This window comes from Ammospiza nelsoni, chromosome 3 (genome assembly GCF_027579445.1).
Source record: "Ammospiza nelsoni isolate bAmmNel1 chromosome 3, bAmmNel1.pri, whole genome shotgun sequence".
Taxonomy (NCBI): domain Eukaryota; kingdom Metazoa; phylum Chordata; class Aves; order Passeriformes; family Passerellidae; genus Ammospiza; species Ammospiza nelsoni.
The window spans coordinates 47,315,707-47,339,151 of record NC_080635.1 but is presented as its reverse complement, the minus strand read 5'-3'; the positions used below and the strand labels follow the sequence as shown (position 1 = coordinate 47,339,151).

Below are 23,445 nucleotides of genomic sequence, written 5' to 3'. Positions count from 1 at the left end.
AAAAACTTGTATATTTCTTTCATATCTGTCCTCTACCTATTTGGTAATCTTGATTCTTCCTTTTTCAGTGCAGATGTTTAACCCCTTCCTTCATGAACCACATTCCATAACTTCATTTGTTCTTTTCCACACTTCCCTTTTTCATCACTACATCTTATCTAGATATAAATATTAATTATTTCTGTTTCGTCAGAAGATGGAATGATACTGTTGTTTTTACTTCTGCAAGTTAAATTTTAAAAATCTAGAGAAGTTAAATGTTTTAAATGCTGTTAAGTTTGTAATCAAGGTAACAAAACTACCGTGAATGTTTTAATTACATGAGCCTTGCCGTAATGTCTGAAGTTCTAAAATAAACTTCATGTTAATCACTTATTAATTATATTAATCTGATTTTTAGTGCTGTAGTCATGGATTTGACAGCATCTGAGATGACGTTAGGCGAGCATTAGTGAGGCTAAGAGCTAATTATTGTTTTATGTATGTGCTTGGCAAGGATGCAAGAGAGAAGGCAGCAGAAGCAGTTTGGTATTGAGAGCAGCCCTGGGGGCACTGCAGTGTCCCAGTTGCCTCCCTGTGAACTGCAGAGGGGCTGGGCTGGGGCTGTCCTGGTGCTGTGCCCCACTCAGGCTTCAGGCAGGGCCAGCGAGAGCTCAGCCCTGTGCTTCCTATGGATTGCAGAATGGATTTTGGTAGATTTCAGCAGTGTGGCTTACTGCTTCACCAGTGTGAAGAAAACTTGTTTTGGATATGAGATGTTCTGGCGCAGTAATTTTGTAGGACTATTGGTTTGCCAGCAACAATATTCAGTATTTATAAACTATGGGAATTACCACATGTCCTTCTATATTTTGGCACCTGATTTATCTTTTAATTTCTATGTTTTAAAGGGCTGTCGAAGGACATGCCCTGTGCTGCTTTTGAGCTTTTGATAAAATATTACAGTTTTGTGATCTGGTTTGGAATAGGTAGTCCTTGGAATAACTTGGATCCTAAAATAAAGTCTAGATTCCTAATTTTGCTATGCATACTGTGGAACAAATTCTGATTCACACTTTCCAGTTGCTTGTTACCATTCCTTTAGATGCTTTAGAGCACACAGTGGGGATGGTCTCACAGGATAATGAGCCTAACTGACATAATAAAAAAGGAAATAAAGTAAACCATAACTACCCCCTTTTTTGGGTCAAACTGATCTCACAATTATTCCTAATGAACTTTCTACATCTGGGGATATCTTGCATGTATTTTATTTAGAAAGCACAGTTAAATGTACAAGTGATTACTGTATGGATTCATAAATATAACAAAAATTTTAGAATTTTAAGTCTATGGTTTGATAAGAAATCTAAAACCAATACAATATTCCAAGATCTCCAGGAAAGCCATTTTGCATCAAGGTTTTTTAAGACATGCCCACAACTGCTTTGGTATGGAGAATGGACTACTGCTTAGGAATGAATGTATTAGATTTCAAAAATCCTATCTAATTATCTTTAAGTAGGATTATGTAGGAAAAAAATAAATTCCTAGAATTTAGAAAAAAATAAATAGAAAAATAAAAATAAAAAGAAAAAAAATGATAAGGGTATGTATGATGACCATTAATTAAAATGCAAATCTACACAGTTTCAGAGGAGATGAAAAGATAATGAGTGTGGATCTTTCCTTCGCCCTCCTCATGATTCCCTCCTCTCTTTCTGCTTTGTCTAACACATAAGAGCCTTTTGAAATTATTTCAGTGTACAAGTTATTCCTTATGTTTCTCTTGCAACATCATGTACTGCAACAGGATAAGGTAATGATGGAGCAAAGAGGCATACGGTAAACAAATATGTCTCTAAACATTCTCCTTCAGAATAATGAACTTCTCAGCTAAGTTTTACATATTAAATGCATTCAAGACGTCAAAATCTAAGAGGTTAAATTAGTTGTAAGGGGGGACCATAAAGAAATACAGTTTTGTAGTTTTGTGTATGGAATGCAACATCTTTAATTTCTGGAACCTTATAAATTTATATATATATAAATTTAGCTTTTGATAGAAAAGGAGGACATACATATGCTGTGACAGTCATGAAGTACTTAATATTTAGAAGCCCAATACCTACTGATGCTAATATTTATTCCCAAAATATCAAAGGAAATGCCTTCACTGACTACAGTATACTTTGATTCATGTCTCTGAGAACACAGAGTGGGAAAAAAATGTCAGGACTCTGCAGATTTCTGGAACAGAAAGAAACTCCAGTCAATTTTAAAATCTGTATGCTTTAATTTTACCTAGCATTACAATGCTCCAGCACAGCAAAACCTTTAGAAAGTTTATTATTTAATGTTTGTTTCCTTAGTTGTTTTTCACATTTCTCAGCCACTGGAAGTTACAGCGACTAGCCAAAGGTCAGTTGGTAGCAAAATGGAGAAGAAAACCAATGATTCTCAAGTCCTCATTAAGTGATTTCTGTGCTAAGTGTAACTTGTTCTGTTTTTTCCAAATGCCAGAGGAATCTTCTCTGTGTGTGGATATTTTACTCTTCTCTGACCTTATTTGAAGCCATTTAAAAGAACGGAATTAGGGACAGAATGAACAGATGTTGTACACAACATCTACAGCCCCTTAATTTTTCCAGGTAATGACTAGTTGTCTAATGTATTACCTCTTTTTAGCCAAAAGCAGGAATCTCTGGTTTCTGCTTGGAAGATGTAGATGCTTGCAGGCTACCTCTATGTATTATATTTTAATTTATTACTGTGGAGATCACTTTCAGTGTAATCACTCTGTATAGGAAAATATGGGGGTTTATTTAGTAAAAGTCTCATTTCTTCCAGCAATTTTTCATATCTATTTGCAGTATGAGACAGGTCATTCTAAATGTTTCCTAACACAGCTACAGGATTAACTGAGGTTGTGCTTCAGTTGTTAAACCTGGTTACTTTCTATCCTTTAAACTGGTAAAACAGATAAACTTATGATGGGAAAAAATCTCTTTCAAAAGACTTGTGATTTCTCAAGTGAGAAATGGCCTTATTGCAATCAAGCTTTTCTGTTCTGAAAGTAACTTTTAATGAAAATTGTTCCCATTCATGCTAACAGTTAGATCCAACTGGAACTAATACAGAGATTCTGACTTTTCCAAGTATTCAAATTAACCAACTACATATCAGTTGAGAGATTTGAGGTTGAGTTGAGAATGTGTTGTCCACCCCTACGGAAAGGCTGACAGAAAGGTGGCTATGGCATTCAAAATTCCAGGGAGCATTATGTCATATGTGCTGCTCACTGCACCAAGTAACTAGAATGAGTTTGTCCTTCTGGCAGAATAAAATTTGACCAAAAAATAGCATTCCATGATTCTTTCCTGTGTTTTGCCTATTTTATTTCCTGGAGTAAAAAATAATTCCACAAATTAATTTGTGGGCTTAAATTCTGATTTGTTTTGGTTTTATGTTTTTTAATTTTAATTCGCTCAAATACATTTTCATTTTTTGTTCTTAAGTTACAGTGTGTCTGATTTTAATATTGTTCTATTCTCATTGCATACATATAGTGGTATGTGAATACCAAAACTTGTTTATAACAAAAGGTTATCTCCTTTCCCAATCATGTATCAGATAGAATAAAGAAATGGTTTTACAGCCAGTATTCACAATTCTCAGAGCTCACATATTTCAAATCTGTTAATGACTGCTGCTCTACTTTCTTTTGTGGCGCAAATGTGGTTTGACAATAAAGACATAGAATGTTTCTAATCAAAAGGAAAATGACTGCAAAGGAAAATAAAATGTAGATACTGTAAATGTCAAACTATGACTAAATTGGACAAGTACAGAACATCCAGACCTGATTTGCTTTTAAGTGTCTAAATAATGAGAATTCAAAAGCTCTAGTGTTTTGATGGTAAGATAGCCTTTTCTGCTTTCTTTATTCCAAAGTATGATTGGTTTTTCTGGGAAAATAGAACATGAATTCATAAGAAAAATTCATGTTTTTAAAACAGTGAAAAATTAAATAAAACAAAAACACATAGTCATTTTAAATTTCCTTAATTCCTTCAGTCCAAGTCCAGTGAAGTCCTAGGCCTGATGCAATTTCTGCATACAACTCAAAGGAACTATCATAAAATGTTCTGCTTTTCCTAATTATGCTGCAACCAGTCAAAATATAAATTGGGAAATGCCACATTGGAATGGGATCCCATTTCAAAAAGCACTGGAACATATACACTGTGTCATCCACTGTCTTTTGATATGTCAGTTCACTGGTTTTTAATGAGTTAGGTCTTTAGTTGCTTCCATTTTCTTAGAAAATTTCATCCTTAATGTTTGCGAACAGTTTAAGTGCTTTGATAAATAAGCCTTTACTGAGATTGCTCCCAAATCATTGCATGGCAGAGGATCCCTGTGAAAATACAGCAATTTAGAGTGGGATTGAGAACAAACTATGTCCTTTTTCAGTGGTGGAGAAAGAAATCAGGTAAATTTAATTACAAGCAGTGAAGCCAAGAGGTCTTGGCTTGTGTTTTTGTAAGGTGACTGTGAACAATGGAAACAAGTGTGGACTGGCATTACTGCTCTTTAGCAGTGATTTCTTTTAAGAAAACTCCTTGGAAAGCTTACTTTGATCAAAGAGTATGGCTAACTTAGCTTTCATTTGTAAATAAGGAACTTGTGTTTCTGTAGAATCAAAAACCCATATGCAAATTCCTACTGACTCTCTTCTTCCAAATGGCTCCTAAAAGAAACAATGGGCTACATTATGTTAATCAAGTTATTTTTCTATGACTTCAGTAATTTTTAGAAGAATGTCAGGATTTTGTGAACGCCTATTTTGTGAATAGAAACATTTCCTCTGTTCTAGGAAAAGAAGATTTTAAATTTGTCTTAGAGTCTGACTGCTACAGTTAGAATCCTATACAGGTATAACTCTGGAGATGCTGAGAAATTATAAATCAAATAGTGGCAGCTTTGGAATTATTTATGAAATGTCATTCCTTATTTAAATTAAATTTTATAATTTTATTTCATACAAATACATTTTGTTTGTGTGTTTTTCCACAATCAAAATAAAATACATTTTAAAACTGTAAAAACCAATTCAGAAAAACCTGTTTATTTCCACATAAATTCACCCCAATGTTTTTCTTTTAAAATGCATGCAGAATTATTTTTTATTACTCCTTTCTGAATAAGAAGACCTATGACCTATATTTCTTAAATTCTAATGTTCTAATGGATGAAAAGCTTGACTAATTTTTGTAGTCAATAGGAGATGAAAAAAATTGCTTGGCATGTAGAAATGCATGATTTTTGTCACTGAAGGGCAGGCTAATATTTGTATGCATTGCTTGTCTTACATAAGCCTATAGTTTGCACTACAGCTTCTGAATTGCTAGTAGCAAGTACTAAATAATTTTGCTTTTTGTGTGATCTTCTCAAGAGGAATAAAAAGATGATCAGGCCTGGAGCTTCTGCTGGCTCGAAGGGGAGATACTGATAAGACTTTTAATAAGGAGGGAAAATGTACTGCTTTTATTGGGGTGCTGGTATCTAAATTGTTATGGAAAAAAAGGGAAAGTGTTCTGGTTCATTTATTTCAGTACTCAGCTTGATGTTTAAAAAAACCCCACAATCATGGTACATTCCCAATTTTTCTGTGGACTTTATCCATTATTATCTGTATTGTTCACTTGGCAGATCAATAGTTCAGGATTTCATTTGTTTTCATTTCTTTTACATTATTCTTTAAGTGAAAATGGGTCAATTCAACATGCTTAAAAACTGACATAGCCAGAACATCCACAACTGTCTATCTATTCAGATTAGGTAAGAATAAAATATTTGTTTTCAAGTAAGTTGTGTAACAGAGGGTGAACAGACTACTGTGAAACCAGTCCATCTGTCATATAATGCTACATTACTGTATTACATCTGCAGGAACTTGTGTTTTTTTAATGCCAAATAGAATTGATACTGAAAGCTTTCCATACTGTAATACAATTAAGAACTATTTTTTTACAACAACATGATTTAATAGTCACTTGTAAAAATTTATTTTGATGGTACCAGTTTTACTTCTGTATTTAATGGAGTTTAATGACTCAGAGCAATTTCAAGGACCAAGAGACTAGAAATGAAGTTTTTATACAGTATTTCTGTTCTCTAGGTACTGAAATATTAACAGATCAGCTTGCCTCCTTCAGTCTTCCCCCACTACAGAGCAGAGAGCAATGTAGAAATCACCAAAATACTTATCATTTACCATAAAATGTTATTTCTGTCAATTTGAAACATTTCTTGTAATTAATTTTTTTTGCTTATCAGTATTGGAATGATAATGATATTGTACTTTTTAAGAAAGGTTTCATCCTTGGTCAACCGTGGCTGCTTCTAAAATGATCTGTGGCTGTGATGTGGCTTTGTAATCTTTGGGATCATCTGACAAGTGAGGAAAAGACATTCCAACAAGAGAAATTTAGATTTAAAACTATTAGTAACAGAACACATAAGAAAGATGTACCAATTTAGATAAAAACAAATCTGTTTTTCAGACTTCAGAGTTAAATGAAAATATTTTGGAGTAAATGTAAGTATTCTCCAGAGGAACATCACTTTTTTTGTTAGGTGGATGAATATATCATAACTGTGTTATAGCTAATATTTTTGTGACTGTTTTTTGTGAAGGCAAAATGTGCTGTTGGCTAGAATTCACTTTTGTATCTGAGTTGCATATGTATAAGCTAACTTATTTCATTATTTTCCATCTCCTACAAAAATGTCTGCATCTGTTTTCTTCTTTTAAATCCCAGCCTGTGTGCTGTCCAGAATCTGTGCTTTGACTGTATTTTTTTTGCTGTTGAATTTTGAAATTTTACTTTTTTCTTTTTTGGAAAAAAAATTGAACATTTTGACCACTTTTGTAATATCGTGTTGAAAGATCCATTTGGGATCTCGGAGATCAGGTTTCCATTGAACTTCTCTGTTTCTGAAATGTACAGGGGACTTCACTTTTAGTGTCAGGACCATCGTATTACAAATGATCAGTACAACCCAGGAAACAGCCTGGCTTTGAAAGACTATATTTTTAAAGATTTATATTTTGCCTAAGAAATGTTATTTCTATCTCTGGTAGCACAGTCTAGAAGCTCAGATCTTGGCCTAACAGATTAATAAAAATTATTTATAGTTTAGCTGCTGTAAAAATACATATTTTATTCTGAATGAAGTATTTTTGCGGACATCTCTCTATTAATAAAAACAGTCCTTCACAAAGACCTTCTTAATCAAGCCGTATTTTCTTCTGAAGTGTCCATAGTAATGCTTCTCTTTCCTCTGTCATTCCAACCAAAATTTCATACATGTGATGGAAATAATTATTTTACTGAAAGCAGAAATGCAATTTCCAAAATTATCATTGATTTAGGTGGTTTTGAATTTTCACCATCTGGATATGTTTTTTAAGTCCTTTGGGTAAGCTCTCTCTGGGTTTTTTTGTGCAACAATAGCATTCAAGGTTTGAGAAATGTGCCTTTTTAATTAATTCTCATTAATAATTTCTAAGTTCCAAAAACCAGGTAAATAAAATGAAATGCTTTTCTTTATCTATCTGGAATTTAAACATGAGAACCATTTAGTTAAAGTAGTAGTTTTTCCATCAGTTCAGATATTTTATATTTTCTGTATCTGATTCTGACATTGACTAAATATAGGAAATGCTTCTTGGCTAGGAAAGGCCAGGGTAAAAAAAAATATGACGTATTAGTGCTATGAAAAAATTTAAAATCATATCTGAACTATTTTGCAAGTGATTAATTTAAAAAATAGCCTTTTTTTTTTGCTTAAGATATCTTTTTGTTGTTTGAAATTGCATTTTCATGAGGGCTAGGGAGCTGGGATTGCCAGCTGCCTGATTTTTCATAGGCTTAGTATAGCATTTTCTATAACCTTTTTTTGATTTCAAAGCTGAATCAGTGTGCTATATTCCTCCAAAGTTATATGATCTTTCTGCAATGCCTGTTGGGTTGTTTTTAGCAACTACTTCAGGCTGCTCTTTGCAGTCCAGCTATATAGCATTGATATACATTCAGTAAACTGAGTGTATGTCTTATATATCCAGATGTAGGATTCTTAGGTGAGATAAAAATTTAATTGAAAAGAGTGATAGTAATATAACCCTTGCAGTGTTATAGATTTGCTGGCAGTGTTCTGATATGTTGAGTTCTCAAAAAAATTACAGTGATACAGGCAAACTCGGACTATTTTTCTGAATTAGAATGAGGAAATTTTTTTTCTTTGTTTTCTTTTTTTTTTTTGTTTTGTGGAGGAGTGGAATGCAGTATTAAGTGTTTTCAGATCAACTTATCCAAACAAGTAACAGTGAGAAATAACTGTAGAATGATGGAGGAAATAGAAAGTCACTGGGAGATCTTCAGTTTACCCAGTGTATGCAGCTGAGAAAGAGTGATGCATCAAACCATGAGCTCAAGACTAGCAGTCCTTAGGAGAAAAGATAGTTACTGGTTGGCATAAATTACTACCTACAGAATGTACTGTGTGGTATTGTCAAGATTTTCCATTCAATCTTGTGCACTTTCTGCTGACAAAGATTACCCTTTATTCAATCTGTACCTGGGGATCACTGACAGCTTTAGTTTCCAAACGGGCCACATGGTTACAGGTTAGTGACAGGAGCTCAAAGTATGCTTTCAAGTTGTCCTTCTTTCAAAAAGCATTATAATAGGTATTTGAAAAGCCCAAGAACTCCTTGTATGGTTTGTATTAAACTACGAGAACCTTTTAAATGAAATGCTGGTTTTGATGAGTCAGCATTTTGGTTACATGAATAAGACAAGATCATGCTTAAAATTATCATTCTAACCCACAGTTTTAAATCAGTGAAGTGTGCAGAGCCTATCTTACTGATGCAAGTTGAGTGATGGACATACAGAGTTGATAGTAAGGAGAAGCCCGGTGGGACTGTTCATTTAATTAGGCCTCAAAAATAATGGCACAAAACTGGCGTCAATTTTCAAATAAATTCAAAATAGCCTTAATTATTCTTAATAAATGACAAAGCTTTGCCCTGCATTCATTAATGTAAGCGCAGGCTCATATACATAGACCCACTCTTGTTTTACAACCAGTCTGAAACATTACCTGTATGTTGAATCTGAAACAGTATGGGTAATTAGGGAAAATAAATTTGAATCTTTATTCAAAATAAATTTGAATGTAGAAAATTAGGCTCTTCAAACCATCTCCAATGCATCTATTTAATATGATTGGAACCTTTTGTGTTGGTTTATCACTTGATTTTATGATGTCAAATAATTATTTCAGCAAATAGAGGCTCTGAAGAAAATGAGACCAGTCATTCTTGTATTCTTTTAATTAAGTTATTCTATAATTTAATGTTCATCAGAGAGTACCTAGGGCTGTTTCCTGTGTTGGTAGACCAGAGATGCAACATTGCTGTCTTAGAAAACTCATGACTGACTGCTTTTATATCAGCAAGCTCAGAGAGTTTGTGCATGACTGTCATTAGCAGTTTGGTTAGTCTTGCATGTTTCCAGCCATCTTTCAGCACTGTATTTTAGTCAAGAATCTAAATGTACTTTTCTGAACTTCTGAATATTTTAAACTTTAAATAAATATTTTCATACCAAGTAGGAATAAAGAGTTGAGATAATCCAATTCTGCATTAAATGGAAAATGCTAAAACCTTTGACAGGAAGATACTAAACCATCTTGTTTCTACACATTTGATTTAGAAAAGAAGTTGTCAGCATTCTTAAACTGAACTTATTTATTTTACTTTGGTGACTTTGCCTCATCACTGGATAAACTGAACGTCTCCCATTAACCTTCTATTTCCACCTCCAAGGTTATTCCTTACTGATTTGATCTGGCAATCAGTTTGCCTGTACCTGTGCTTTTCAGTGAAGCAGTCAGAAGAAAAGAGGCCCTTACTTTGTAAGGAACCTTGTATCTGTCTCCTACCCTGCAAGTTTTGTTCAGCCCATGTTGCTTGGTGTACATCTCTGCACAGGGGACAGGCTGAGGAAAATTTCCTGCAACCTTCTGGCCAATTGCACTAATGACCTTGGACTCTGTGAAGTGTTAAAGTAGACAGGGGAGAAAATGGCTAAGGAAACATGTTGCATACTGTAGGAAATATATTGTGACTCTTTGTACTTGTTAACAAGTTTGGATCAGGTTTGTAGCTAGTTCCACTGGGCTATTCCACCCCTGCATTTGTGTAAAAGGAGAAAAAACGTTTTAGCAAAATGAAGAAAGCTGTAGTGTGGGTGGACCCCAGCACACTCAACCTAAGAGCAATCCCTGTTCTAAAGTATGCTAACTAAGTACAAAATTATGCTTATTTCATTTTGGTATTCTTGAGTATAGTCTTAATTCCTTGGCACAGAATTTATTTATTTTTAAGGGACAGAAATCAAATTAACACATCCGTGTATGTGTAAGTAGGCCAAGGCTTCAAGTTTTTACTACATATCTCTTGAACTAGCTTATTTCCAGATGAATTACTTTTTCTACTATTCTTGTGTCTAGTGATCATTTTTATTTGGAGTAGATTTAGGTTCAATTTTAGTGGAAGAAGAAAGCTCTTTTCCTGCGCCAACAAGGGTTTTGATTTTCACTTTTGCTGTGTTTGAATTAATGAAAAAAAGAAAACCCAAACCAAAACCAGTTCTTAAGATGCGGTGATGCTGAATTATGCTTCAAGTTGATAATTTTTGCAAGATGTGCAGATGAGCAGCAATGAAATTATTATTTAGATTTGAAAGTTTAAAGATCGGGGTTTCACCCCACAAACCACATGGCACAGTGGCACTGAGGAACCACAAAAATTCTGCTCTTAGGAGCTATATTCCTTTCACCTAGCTGTAAGTAGCTGAAAGATACTGCCCCTGGTGTGTTGTCAAGACCTCCACTGGTCCTGGGGTAAGTTGGGCATGCCTAGCTCCCAGTGTGTTCAGAGCAAACTCAGTTGTCATTGTTCAATAACTCCTGTATCCTGTAGCCCTTCTATTACAGGATATTGTTATCTGCCTTCTTTTTGCTTTAGAAAAGATGCATTGTCACTGTTGTCATAGAGTTAGGCTTTGAAATAGATTTCACAGAGTCTTTATGTGTCAAGATGAAGGCTGCAAATTATCTTCACAAGGAGACAAGTGAAGCTTTAAATATTAATATTGGAAGTTTGTTCTGAGTTGTCTATGCATCAGAAGTTTTGTGAGTTTTTGTTAGGGTTGGAATTATCTCACTGGTAAAAATATGGCACAAATTTTGAAGAAGACATTTATTTAGAAAGCTTTCTGTAGGATCTGTGCTTCACTGAAATGTCTTTCTAGCTATACTTTCCCAGTTAATGATGTATAATGATGACTGAAAAACTAAAATATATGCTTTTACAGCTTCCTGTTCTCGAGCATATTGACCTTCATTTGCAGAGTGATCGAGACAAATTATTTGTGGGTTTATTTGTGTTACTTGAGAATGTTTAGCATTAAAAAGGATCCCACTACAAGATGAGCATCAGACAGATTTAGCCAGGTAAGAGCATGTGAATAGAAAAAAAATCCAATTCTGAGGTGAAGTGAAGAAGCGTCTATTTAATTTTTGACCATTGGGTCAGGTGACTCAGAAACAAACAATGATACATCAGGAAGGAAAATTATTATATCAGGCAGCAGCATGTGTTTCCCAGATTAGGCTTCTTGAGCAAAATTAGATTAAGATTTTCTTTAATCATTCTAATTAAAATATTCTGCCCTTTTCATTGTCTTAGGTCATTGTTGATGAATGACAGAGGAGTGCGTTGACTTCTGCTTCCCAAATATAATAAAGTTTGATGGTTTTCAGTGGAAGAGATTATATATTTGCTGAATTTAAAGCAGCTGTAACAGAAACAGCAACTGCATATTTTGAAAGTTAAACTGTGCTCCTGCATATATTAGATTGGATAGGTTTGAATCTTTAATTTAAACTTTTTCTTTTAAATTTCCCTTCATTTTCTAGAGCTCTTATGTTAAGATTTAAGATAACCACAAACCACAAGTAACTTCTTAGATTTCCATGCAAGAGGTCAACTGTATCTAATTAGTGGACTGCTGTTGTGTTGTGAGTTCAGAACATTCCTGCTCACTTAGGAGGTAATCTTTGCTCACTGAGTTACCCAGGCAGTTCCCAATAATGCTGGCTGCAGGGTGAGCTGCCTTTTGCACAGACAGAACATTAATATGAGCTTGATATAAAGGGTATAAAAGTGTAATTTTGCAGTGCAGACATCCTAGAGTTCACTTTGCTAATCAAAACCAGAGGACTCTCCCAGAGCTTCAGTCTCTCAGAGTTAGATTTTTTGCTATTTAGATTCAATCCTGTCCATGAAGAAAGTTTAGGAAAGCACATGTAATAGTTAGTAGTTTCTTCCATGTACTCTCAAAAGACTGACTACTGACAGCACTGGGCATTTAACATTTGCACTCATGTGTTCTTGAGCAAGCAGTAACTGTATCTCTCCACCTGCAATGCTGTGTTTGAGAAGTGTGGCCTGTGTTTGTAGCAATCCTTATTATGTTGAAAATTTACCTTTAGCATGTGTCCTTATGTACAAATTGTTTTCTGTACTTTGTCCAAGTGTAATGTACATTATTCACTCCATGGTTCTAGCAACGTTCTCACAAGCTTACTCTGCATGCATGGAATTTATCACCAAATATGATCAGCAAAAATATTTACTTGAATTTCAGTGAATTCCTATTCACTTAAGGGCAAAATAAGACAGTTTACCATCAGAATTTGGAAGGAGTTGATACAAACCTTCAGTTACTATGTGGATAAAAAATGTAGGGACAGATGTCATTTCACAGACAATGGCTGACAAGCATAGATATGCTTGACAATTTTCTATTAATAGCCTTTTCTATTTAAATAATTAAATACCATATCAGATGAATATTGGTTCTTTTCTTCTGTTACATTTTGCACATTTTTTAATTCTGAACAATAGACTCAGTTTTCACACCTTGCTAATAATATCTACTCTTTGTGCTTACTTTTTGGTTTGGACAATGACACTGGATTTGTATCCCTTAGGTTGTTAATATGTGATCTATAAAAACATGGAACATTGGAACCTCTAGATACTCTATGTATAAGTAGCTTTTTTCATGAGCAGTCTTGCTAAATGATTTTGTTTTCTTTTTTTCTTTTTTTTTGGTATGGATATTTGTTCTTTTTCCTATGTACACCCATGGTGACCCAAATGCTGTTCCCTTTCCTGGATCTACATAACTCCTTTATTGGTCCAATTAAAGCACAGCTGTGCCCAATGCTGGTTTGCTGTTTGCTGATGTGGGACATTAGCAAATTAGGACTTTAGAGGGAAAAGGGGCATGACAGAATTTTTTTCTGTTATTCTGTTTCCACAGTACAGCCCAGCCACAAATTTTAATGAAGTTTTTGGGAATCTATTAGGGGTATAGAAGTGACATACAAAAATTTTTTAAACTTTGAATAATAAAAGAGTATAAAAGACCCTGTCACTCAGAGTTGTTCATATGGAGCATTTTGGTTATTTAAGATAAAAGACAGAATAGTTGTAATTGATGATTTTGTCATCATTTTATTAAACATTTTGAGAAGTTAGATATTCAAAGAAAGAAAGAAAGGAAGGTGAAAATTATCAAATCTGTAAACTTCAATTATGAAATGGGAAAAACTGGCCTAGTAAGCCAGTGACTCTATTTAAATATTCTCCTTTTTCCAGTGAATGAGTTTTCCAGTCATAGTTCATAGGAAAGTAGACCTTTGATTTGGGCACAATTTATAAAATGTATGGTCCAAATTAGCCTAAAAAGTGATCTGGAAAACTGAGCCAATGTAAAAATCAATACATTAAAAAAATCAGAAAATTGATTTAAAGTATTTTTTCTACCTACTCCATTATTGTCTGTAAAGGAATGCTAGGTTTTTGGCTCTGCTGTCTCCAGGAATTACAACATGTTGTATTTTTTCCCCCTTCTCAAAACAAAAGAAGGAATTTTAGCTTTGAAGTTAAAAGCTCTTCTTTGTCTTGAAAATTCTATTTGAGTACTCTATCAGTCCCCTAAAAGCCTGTATGTGTCTATTTTATATGCTTTTATATGTGGTACAATACCGTTAAAACAATCAAAACATGAAGTTTAATATCCAACAATGGTTTTTGAAAAGTTGTTTTACGTACTTTAACTAAATCTAACTTTAGCTAAGTTGTTCTGCATTGCTGTTTATTTCTCAAGCATCCTTGAATACATATATTTTCTACTGTTTTTCATGAATAAATTACTTGCAGTTTTAGCCTGTTCAATAAAATTATAGAATATAAATTAAAGAAAGAACTAGAAAGAGAGGACATATCATTCTGAGAGACTGATCTAGATTTCTTGGAGATTTACTTTAGGAAATAATTATGGATTTATTTTTTCTTTATATTTTTAAATTTGTTTTTTATTTCTCTTTTCAGATGGAAGATGTCATAGCCCGCATGCAAGACGAGAAAAATGGGATTCCTATTCGGACAGTGAAAAGTTTTCTTTCCAAGATTCCCAGTGTCTTTTCTGGTAAGAATCAAAGTGAATTTCATACTATTTTAGTTTTGTGTAAGGGGATGCTCTAGTGAAAAACGCTTTTAAATAAGTACTGTCAAGATTCAGTCATCTGATCTGGAGGAGACATTATTTATCCTTTGAATAGTTTAATTATAGAAGTCTGATGTTTCTCTCAGATTGGAGTGGATTTACACAGAGATGTTTTTGTCCTGAAAAGTAGGTGAAGGGAATACTTAATTTGCTACAAAAAGTTAATTATTTCAGACTGGGAATTTTTTATGGCAGGTCATGTCTGGTTTTTAGCCAACTTCCATAGCAAGTGTAAGTTTAGTGTGTTGGCCAGTACACGAAGATAAGAAATTTCATAGTGGCAGAACAAAAGAAAAATCATCACCACGCTCTGCAACTGGTGCTGATCAGGAGCTGTGACATTTATTACAATATTCACAATCTGCTTCTGCAGCTCAGTGCCTGTGCTTGTGAAACTAAGTGCTGAGATCTTTGTGGGGATTTGCACGACAGCTGTAAACTCAATAGCTGCTTTAGGTCAGTACAGTCATAGGCACAAAAATCCATCTATTTATTAATTAATTAGCATGTAATTACTCTGCTATTTACGTGATTTTATGACAATTTATGCATTTATGTATGTGGGTATATACTCCACTGAGTATTGACTTTCTTTGAAATAGGTGCCAATGTTTAATCAAATTTTTCCATAATCTTTAGGAGTGTATCCTTATACAGAAAGTATTATACAAGTTTCTACAATCTAGAACACCAAGAAGAACTCTATATTTTAATTTTCAACCTGTGGAATTTTTTTACTAGTGAATAATCCTGTCATAAAGAAAGATAGTGTCCTAAGAGTGAACAAAAGTGCTTCCTGATTTTAGAAAATAAATTTTAGATTTTAGGAACTTGCACAAAAAATAGCCTCTGGAGAATGGGCCTTTATTTGCCTGGAGTTGGTGCAGCATGGTATCTTATTGAAGAACTCATATTAATTGTTAATCTCTGCCTTAACTTGTGTATAATAGATTTCAGAGTAGACTGACCAAAATATCTTTTTTTTTTTTTTTTTTTAAACTGGAATAGGCATACTTTTAAAGGTTGAGTTAGAATATATATTGAGTTCTACATAGCAGTTACTGATGTACCAACTTTTCTATTGATGCCTTAATTTTATTAGCTTCAGAGGGAAAAAAAATCATAGGACATTTCATTTTTTTTCTCTTTTCTGATTTTCTGTCTTAAATACCAGGGACTGCCAGTAATTTTTGCTACACATGACTGAAACTCCCACCAGAACAGCATAACTGTCACATCAGTTCAACTAATCTACTTTCCTGTCAGTTCTCTCTCCTGAATGGAAACTGAAAGCTTCAACTCTGTGTCCTAAGTCACTAATTTCATTTAATGTTCTAGGAGTTTGTATATGTAGCAAACAAATATCAGCTTAACTCAAAGCTGTTGATTGCTAGGAAACATGGGAATAGTGTCTAAGGGCCAAAACAACAATAATGCAAATATATTTACCAAAAAATTAGAGTACTGTTAATTCCCTCAAAAGCATCAAAGTATATGCTCTTCAGTTAAAATATATATACTTATATGCTCATATATTTTATATATAGGGGTGTGTGTGTGTGTTATGCGTGTCTGTGCATAAAAGATGTCTTGTACACACCATCTGTCCTGGATTATGCCCCATAAATACTGGAGCTTTCTACTGTTTGGTATTTTTTCCTTAATGGGGAGAAGCAAAACAGATAACTCTGTTATATATAACAGATAACCACAGTGAAATGATATTCCTTCAAGTACTTAGGAAAGACTATACAAGTCCTTTAAACCACTTGTAAAAGCTAAGGATGTCCATAAATTGTCGTAGGAATAGGGTCTTATGTGATACAGGTGTCATTGTTTTGTTATATGTATTTATTTAATGTACTTCCATTTCATAGTATTGCTTCTAAAAAGAGCAAGTGATGAACTAGTTGAAAGAGCAGTCCTTATAATTGCTGAATTACTGACCATCTCTAAAGATGACTGCATTAGCAAAATCAGCCTGAGGAGTGGTATTTGAATTTCATAGAATGTTGTGATTGTAATAAGTAGGATGATGTAACCATACTATCTCATTTACTGAGTCATTCCTGAAATATTTTCACAAGTAAAATATGAACAGTGAGAAACATTTGAAGTACAGAAATATCTATTTCCCTATACACTATACAGATTTTTGTTCTTCAGAAAAATATAATCCTAAATTAAAGATTATTCCACTTTGTGAAATTTTGAAAAGATGAGGAATCATTTTGCTTTATGTTGCATATATTCTGTACATTCGCAGAGAGCAAATAAAAATTTGAAACTTTCAAGGCTCAAAGGGAAAATGTAGGCACGAGATTTTGCACCTTCTATATGATTATGCATTTTGATGAACAAAGGAAGGACATACTGTTTTTGTCCTCATGCTTTGGAAATGTTTTGGAGGAGTGAATAAGATAATGTATATAGACATCTTACTGGTCAGCAATAGTGATTGCATGAAGGTTGTCAGGTGCATTCGTTATTAACATGAATTAGAGTATTAAGAATAAAAAGGAGGTGATTTTCCTGGTCCATGGTTCACCTTTAGACCTGGAAATGGATTAAAAAACACTTGCCTAAAATGATGAATTTAGGGAGTCTGACATATGAATCATAGAGATTAGGAGCTCTAAAATATAATTTATATTTTTTCTAGGGAGAGACACAAGAAAATGCCAAAGATTTGCTGTTCACTTTGAAGCAGAAGGAATCATTCAGAGTTTACTGACAAATCAGTTGTTGAGTGTTTGTTTTGGAAGCCTTTGTGAGGTGGCGTGGGTGGTTTACCCAGTCCTTGTGCCGGAAGCTTCATAAGCTAATCAGAACATGAATATTTCATTAAGAAGATGTAGCGATGTCTTGTGGTCATTAGGAATATCAGTGTGATTCTTCATAGGACTTTAAAGTGTGCAATTCTTGGGTGAGCTTGCTGATAAAACCTGTGGAGAATGTGCCAGTTGAGTGGTGTGTAAGCTTGATGTGGAACATGAGCATTTTTATTAAGGAGCAGGGAGAATTATTGAGAAATGTAAGTTGAGTTAAAGAATACACACAGAGGGAGAATAAAAACTTTTCAAGAAAAACATGCTCATACTTATTATTACTGGGTGTTTCTGATGCAGGGCTCATTGATCTTGGAATGTAGTCACAGCTTGAACCGACAAAAATAGGAGAAGGAGATCAGTGGAAAGGTGTGTTTTTGACATCTCCTGGGATAAAGAGAAAATGAAAACATTAATTTACCTTTCACTGGAAAATATGATCCATGTGAAGTCTTAAGTTTTTTTCTCATTCCTGTAGGTGAGGCTGATATAGTATCTTTTCCATATAAATATTTTGTTTTCCCATTTTTTAGAAAGATTATTGCAGTTATTACATCTATTTTTTGTTAAACGTTTGCTATTATTACATCCATTTTTTGTTAAATGTTTTTCTTAATCTCAGAAAATGCTCATTTCCCTTTTACCTGGGAAATCATGAAAATAACGAGATATTGCATTTTGATTAGCAAATGTATTAATATAATGATTAATTGCCAGTAGCAATATGCTTGGTAAAAAATTAAAGAATTTATGTTTCTGAACATAAAAAAATCCAACTTAAAGCAGAATGGCAGTCTCAGTAGCCTGGACAGATGTCGTGAAAGACTCCAGAGGAAAGCAGTGTTATAATCGCTCATCATTCTCACAAATCACAGGTGGGTGAGCCCAAGGAATGAGTCACAGGGGCTACCTGCAACAGTATTGCTTGTTATACAGAGGCAGGCAGCAAAAAGTGAGGAGCAGTACAGTGAGGATTGGATGACTCAGGGGAATAATAATAGCAGAGTTTCATCTGTCATTAGTTTTGATCTTTTCCAGTTGAGTAATGAATTGTTAACATCTGATGACTTCTCAGTGCTGCCTGTGAAATTACTTGATTGGTTTATCCACTTCAGTACTGGAGATTACCAACCTGAAGCACAAAGTGAAATAGAAAGCCCTACTTGGTTTGACAAGAAGCAAAAACCACAAGGCATAACACTTCGATCAGCTGGTGACTTTGGAGCAAAGTAGTATTGCATTATAGGTAAATGAAAGGATTTTGGAATTTCTGGTTTTGAGAGATTTTTGAGAGTAAATGAATCATTTTGGACAATCTAGGATTCCCAGATCCCAAGTCTTGAATTTTATAGACTTTGTTTTTAACTTCTGTTTCTCTCATGCTGGGTTGATGACAGGTTCCTACATCGTTGTTCTATCTATTTCTTCATCTCTCTTTTCTTGCATTGTCCTAAAGTGTGATTTAATGGTAGAATCATTGCTGATTTCTTTGTTCCGAATGAGCCTCTCGTTACTTGCAAACCAAGCCTTCAGAGTTAAAACTGCAAGCTCACTGCCTTGATGAGGTTCCACTCTTATGATGAAAAGCTTGCTGTCAGTTCAGCAGGGACAAAAGCTGGATCATTTCCTCTCCTGTGCCCTCTCAGATGAGCAGATTGGAGCAGGAACTTGCCATGTTTACTGTTTCACTTTTCAAAGCAGAATTTTGAGAACAAAAAGTTAATAAGCCTCTATTCCCAATGGAATAGTTTGTTTGAAGTTCTACCACCAGTCTCTTGCATTTGTAATTTTTTCATAGTGACTGATTTGCATTCAAACGTTCATAATCTTTTCAGAGTGGATTTTTTTTTGTTTATGATTTATAGTCATGAGTAGAAGAGATTGACTAATTGGAGCCATAAGATAGGACACACAGTCATTTCCAAGTATTGACATAATTAAGTGATTAATGAGTGGTGGTTTCTATGCCTTACAGAAAACCAAAGCGGATTTTTGAGTGCTGCCTGCATCCCTTGACGTTCTGTTTCTGTTTTTCTGCCTGTCTTGGCCTCGTGACTGGGATGGTTACTGAGGGTGATCTTAAGCTGCTTAAAACTTGACAGAACTTTTGTATTTTACAGAAAATCAGGATTGTGACAGCTTTACCATTGGGAAGTGCAGAATGAACAAGCTGGGGTGGGCTGGGATCAAATAAGATGGATGCTCCTCAGAAAGAAATTAAAAACTCTTTCCACTATCTTTATTAGTAGAATTAAATGAGAGTAATCCTATAAGAGTAATAGAATTGTTTGGGTTGGAAGGGATCTTAAAGATTATCTAGTTCCAGTGTCCCTGCTATGGGCAGGGATACAACCCCACTAGATCCTGCTGCCCAGGGTCCCATCAAACCTGACCTTGAACACTTCCAGGGATGCTGCAGCCAAAATTTATCTAGGCAGCCTGTTCCACGATGATTGTGCTCTCCATTTTCATTTTAAGGAATGTATTAATATCAGACCTTTATTAAATTACTATTGGAATGAAAGGCTTTTCAAAATGTTATTTTAAACAGAACAACAAATACTAATTTTAAGGTTATTACTTCTTCCTAACCAAACAACATAGCAAAAAATTTTATTCATATGCTTACTTTTTGATTCAGTGGTAATTGCCATTGGGAGCTTTACTAAAAAGAAGGAAATAAAGTATAAAAAAGTCCAAGGCAATTTTGCAAAATTGTCCTAGGAAACTGAAATATACTGAAAACCCATTTAAAAAGTCTTTTAAAGTAATCTATGTGCAAAACAATCATCATAAATTTCTGTTCCCTTAAAATATGAAAAGATTATTTTCATAGACATTTGCAAAAGAGATAGGTATAGAAATCCTGCAATGATGGAAAAAAACCCTTAGTAGCTATTGACTTACTGTGAGATGGAAAATTGCTAGGAACATTCATCTTTGAGGTTTGTCCACATAAAACACGCAGCTTGAATTAAATGGTCTTTTTTCCCAAATGCATGCTTCCTCCCAGACTCCTGTTTCCAGAGAATTTGCTCTGGGCCTTGTTGATCAGCCATAGAAATTTTTTGTTGCCTTTTCCTACTATGTTGTTTCATAATGAAAATACTTCCCTGCCTTTGCTACGTCTTCTTACTAATCTCCTTGTGTGTAAGATTTTGCCACTGTTTCAAGTGGAACAAGATTGCAGCTTTGAAGTATTAGAAAATTTAAGAGGAGCAGGGGAAAACCTACTGCATTCAGCAAAGCCAAAAATTTACCTACTTTGGCACCCTTGACACTCAGTCTCTGGACCCTGGGTGTGTGACATTCATGGAAAATGTGGGGTGAAAAGGGAGCCCTGAATCAGCCTCACATAAACCTGAAATTATCAGAAATTCCACAATCTTTCACAGCTTCAATATCAGTAGCGTGCCATTTTTTTCTGTTGTTAACACTGGTTAATAATAGTGTTCTGCTGGTTTTCCATTGGCAACAATGAATAGTACTTTGAGAAAGCAGAGAAAATAGCCCCATCCAAACATAAGTATAACGCTTATTTATGCCATTTGCATTTGCCCATGGAGGCAGTGCATACTATATCAGCTTAATAGAAACCCTCTTAAGCTGATATAAACTGCATCTGTAGTAGTGATAGCTTAGCTAAAATCTGTTATGTGCACAAAGCCCTGTAGGAAGAAAAGGCTAGATTATGTCTAACAACAAGTGAATATACAGAAATATGTTCAGGAGTTCTGTGAAAAAGGTTTTCTTTCCTTGCTATATCTTGGAAATCTCTTTAAAATGAATATTACTGATGCTGGATAGCAATGGTTAGAACAAGTGGAATAATTATCAGTGAGAATTTGTTGGGGATGTGTATTTTAAGTATTTGTTTTCATTAGGAAACAGAGCAAAGTAAACTATTTAACTCCACATGTTTAAGAGGTACTTTTATGACTTTAAAGATGTTTAAATCGCATCAGAATTTTTACACAGAGCAATTTGAGGGAGAAGAGGAGTGCTTTCTCAGGGGAAAGGGTTGGTACTGTGTCTGCCATCATTAATTTCTGAGACAGGAGGGAAATTTGCAGCTCATATTAAGAATGGGGAGAGGAAGTGTGTAGCTGAAGACAAATGAAGTCCTCTTTCAGCATTAGTAATGTTGCCACAATATGAAATCTGTTTCATTGTACTCTTATTAAGTAGTCTCTGGATACTATTTCAAGAAGGAACATCCACTTGGACAAAAGGAAAAGAAAACCAATCTGGTTCCTCTAAGGTCATAACCCTTGAGTCCTAAAAAGTATCCATAGTCTTGCCAAAAATCAAAACTTTGCAATGATACATGGGATTTTTAAATGTCAGTTTGCAGAGTGCAGTGTAATTCTAAAGCTGAGAATATGGATTAGCAGGTTTGCGTACTGAATATATTGTCGGTTAGAATGAAATAAAATAGTTACAGGGAATTTCTGCATGCAATGCTGTAGTTAAGCAGATACTGTAATTGGTTTATAAACAGACACAATAATTATTGATGCAATTATATTTTGGAGTACACGGTGAGAAATATCTAATTTTTAAATTTACGTGACATTTTACCCTATTGTCCGGTGGCATGTTTTTGGTTGCGTGCTGACTATTAACTATAATTTAGCAGGCAGTGTAGACATATGGTAAGTATTGCTGGTACAGGCAGAAATAGCATATTATTTACAGGCATCCTGCTAGGTATAATAGAGTGTAAGCAAATTTTCTTTTCTCTTTATGATGATACATATGTGTCTGGAATAATAGTCCCCTTTTCCTCTTAAATTATGTCTAACATTGATTCCTTTTTTGACTTATGGAGCATAATTTCTTTCTAATTCAGTTTTACTTTTTTAGTACACAATTTCCTATCTTATTGTCTTTAAATCTGTTGTTTCAAAGTAAATTGAAATATTTAAATGAACTTAGTGCAAAAAGAAAGTGGTTCTGTATTTGCAGATTTCAATCTTCAATTTTTACAGGCTCATGTGTATAGTTGGCCAGCAGTTAAAATAATCAAACTAAGTAAAATCATTCCCCAGAGAATATGGCCCTTATGCAAGAAATCAAGTTAGCAGGGTTTACAAGATTACTTGTGATTTAGCCCCTAATTCTGTTGGTTCCAGCTGTGAGGAAAGAGACATTGTCATTGCACTTGCATCAGAAGACTGCAGACTTGTCTTTGCAAAAGGAAGCAAGAAATAAATTGTAGTAACTGCAATTGTTTATATTTCTGTTGTTGCTGAAGTTATCTATAGGCTAGTTTTGCATGGTACTGAAGCAGTTCTGCTGCTGTTTTCTGTCAGCTACATTCCTGAAACACACATTAAATTAGAAAGTCACCCTTGTGGGAAGTAAAGGTAACTTCATGAAGAATACATACTGTGACTGACAATCTATCACTATGCAAATAAAGGGTCCATTGATAGTAATAACTTTTCTTCTTTAACAAAATTATGTTAAATGGAATTATGGTATCAAGAACAATTTGTTAACAGGAAATAAGGGTGCTCAAATGCACGATGAATGTTGCTTACAATGCTCCACGCATTTGACAAAGCCTATTTTACTCCTGAGCTTCAAAATAAAAGTCAATAATTGAGTTAATTGTTTAAAAACCTAGTTTCTAGTCTATGCAGTTGGAGAGTAAGCCTTGATGTTACAAAACCAACACGTAGGCTGGCTGTAGTTACTGTGTTTTCTCTGATCCCAGCCCCACAGTTTGAGCAGTTCCCGAGGCCAGAGGATGTTGGCAGCTTTGGAGGCACAAAGCCTGGCATTCCTGCTGGGTGCCTTGCCGCACAGCATCTGTGTCCTTTTGTCTTAAAGGATGAAGACCTCAGTGGGGATGCTCTTGGTTTGCTTATTTCCTCTTCTGGGGAAGATCACTGGAGTAGGTGCTGCTTCCTTGC

General features: G+C 34.5%; 1 protein-coding gene across 8 annotated transcripts in view; it reads left to right on the top strand.

Moving 5' to 3' along the window:
* The window catches only part of RGS7 (regulator of G protein signaling 7), a 249,872-nt gene that overhangs the window by 84,052 nt on the left and 142,375 nt on the right, over positions 1-23,445 (top strand). For all 8 annotated transcript variants that reach the window (XM_059468138.1, XM_059468139.1, XM_059468137.1 and 5 more), the window contains exon 3: positions 14,522-14,618. In XM_059468138.1, coding sequence (XP_059324121.1) covers positions 14,522-14,618 — 97 coding nt within the window. The remainder of the gene's footprint in view (positions 1-14,521; positions 14,619-23,445) is intronic.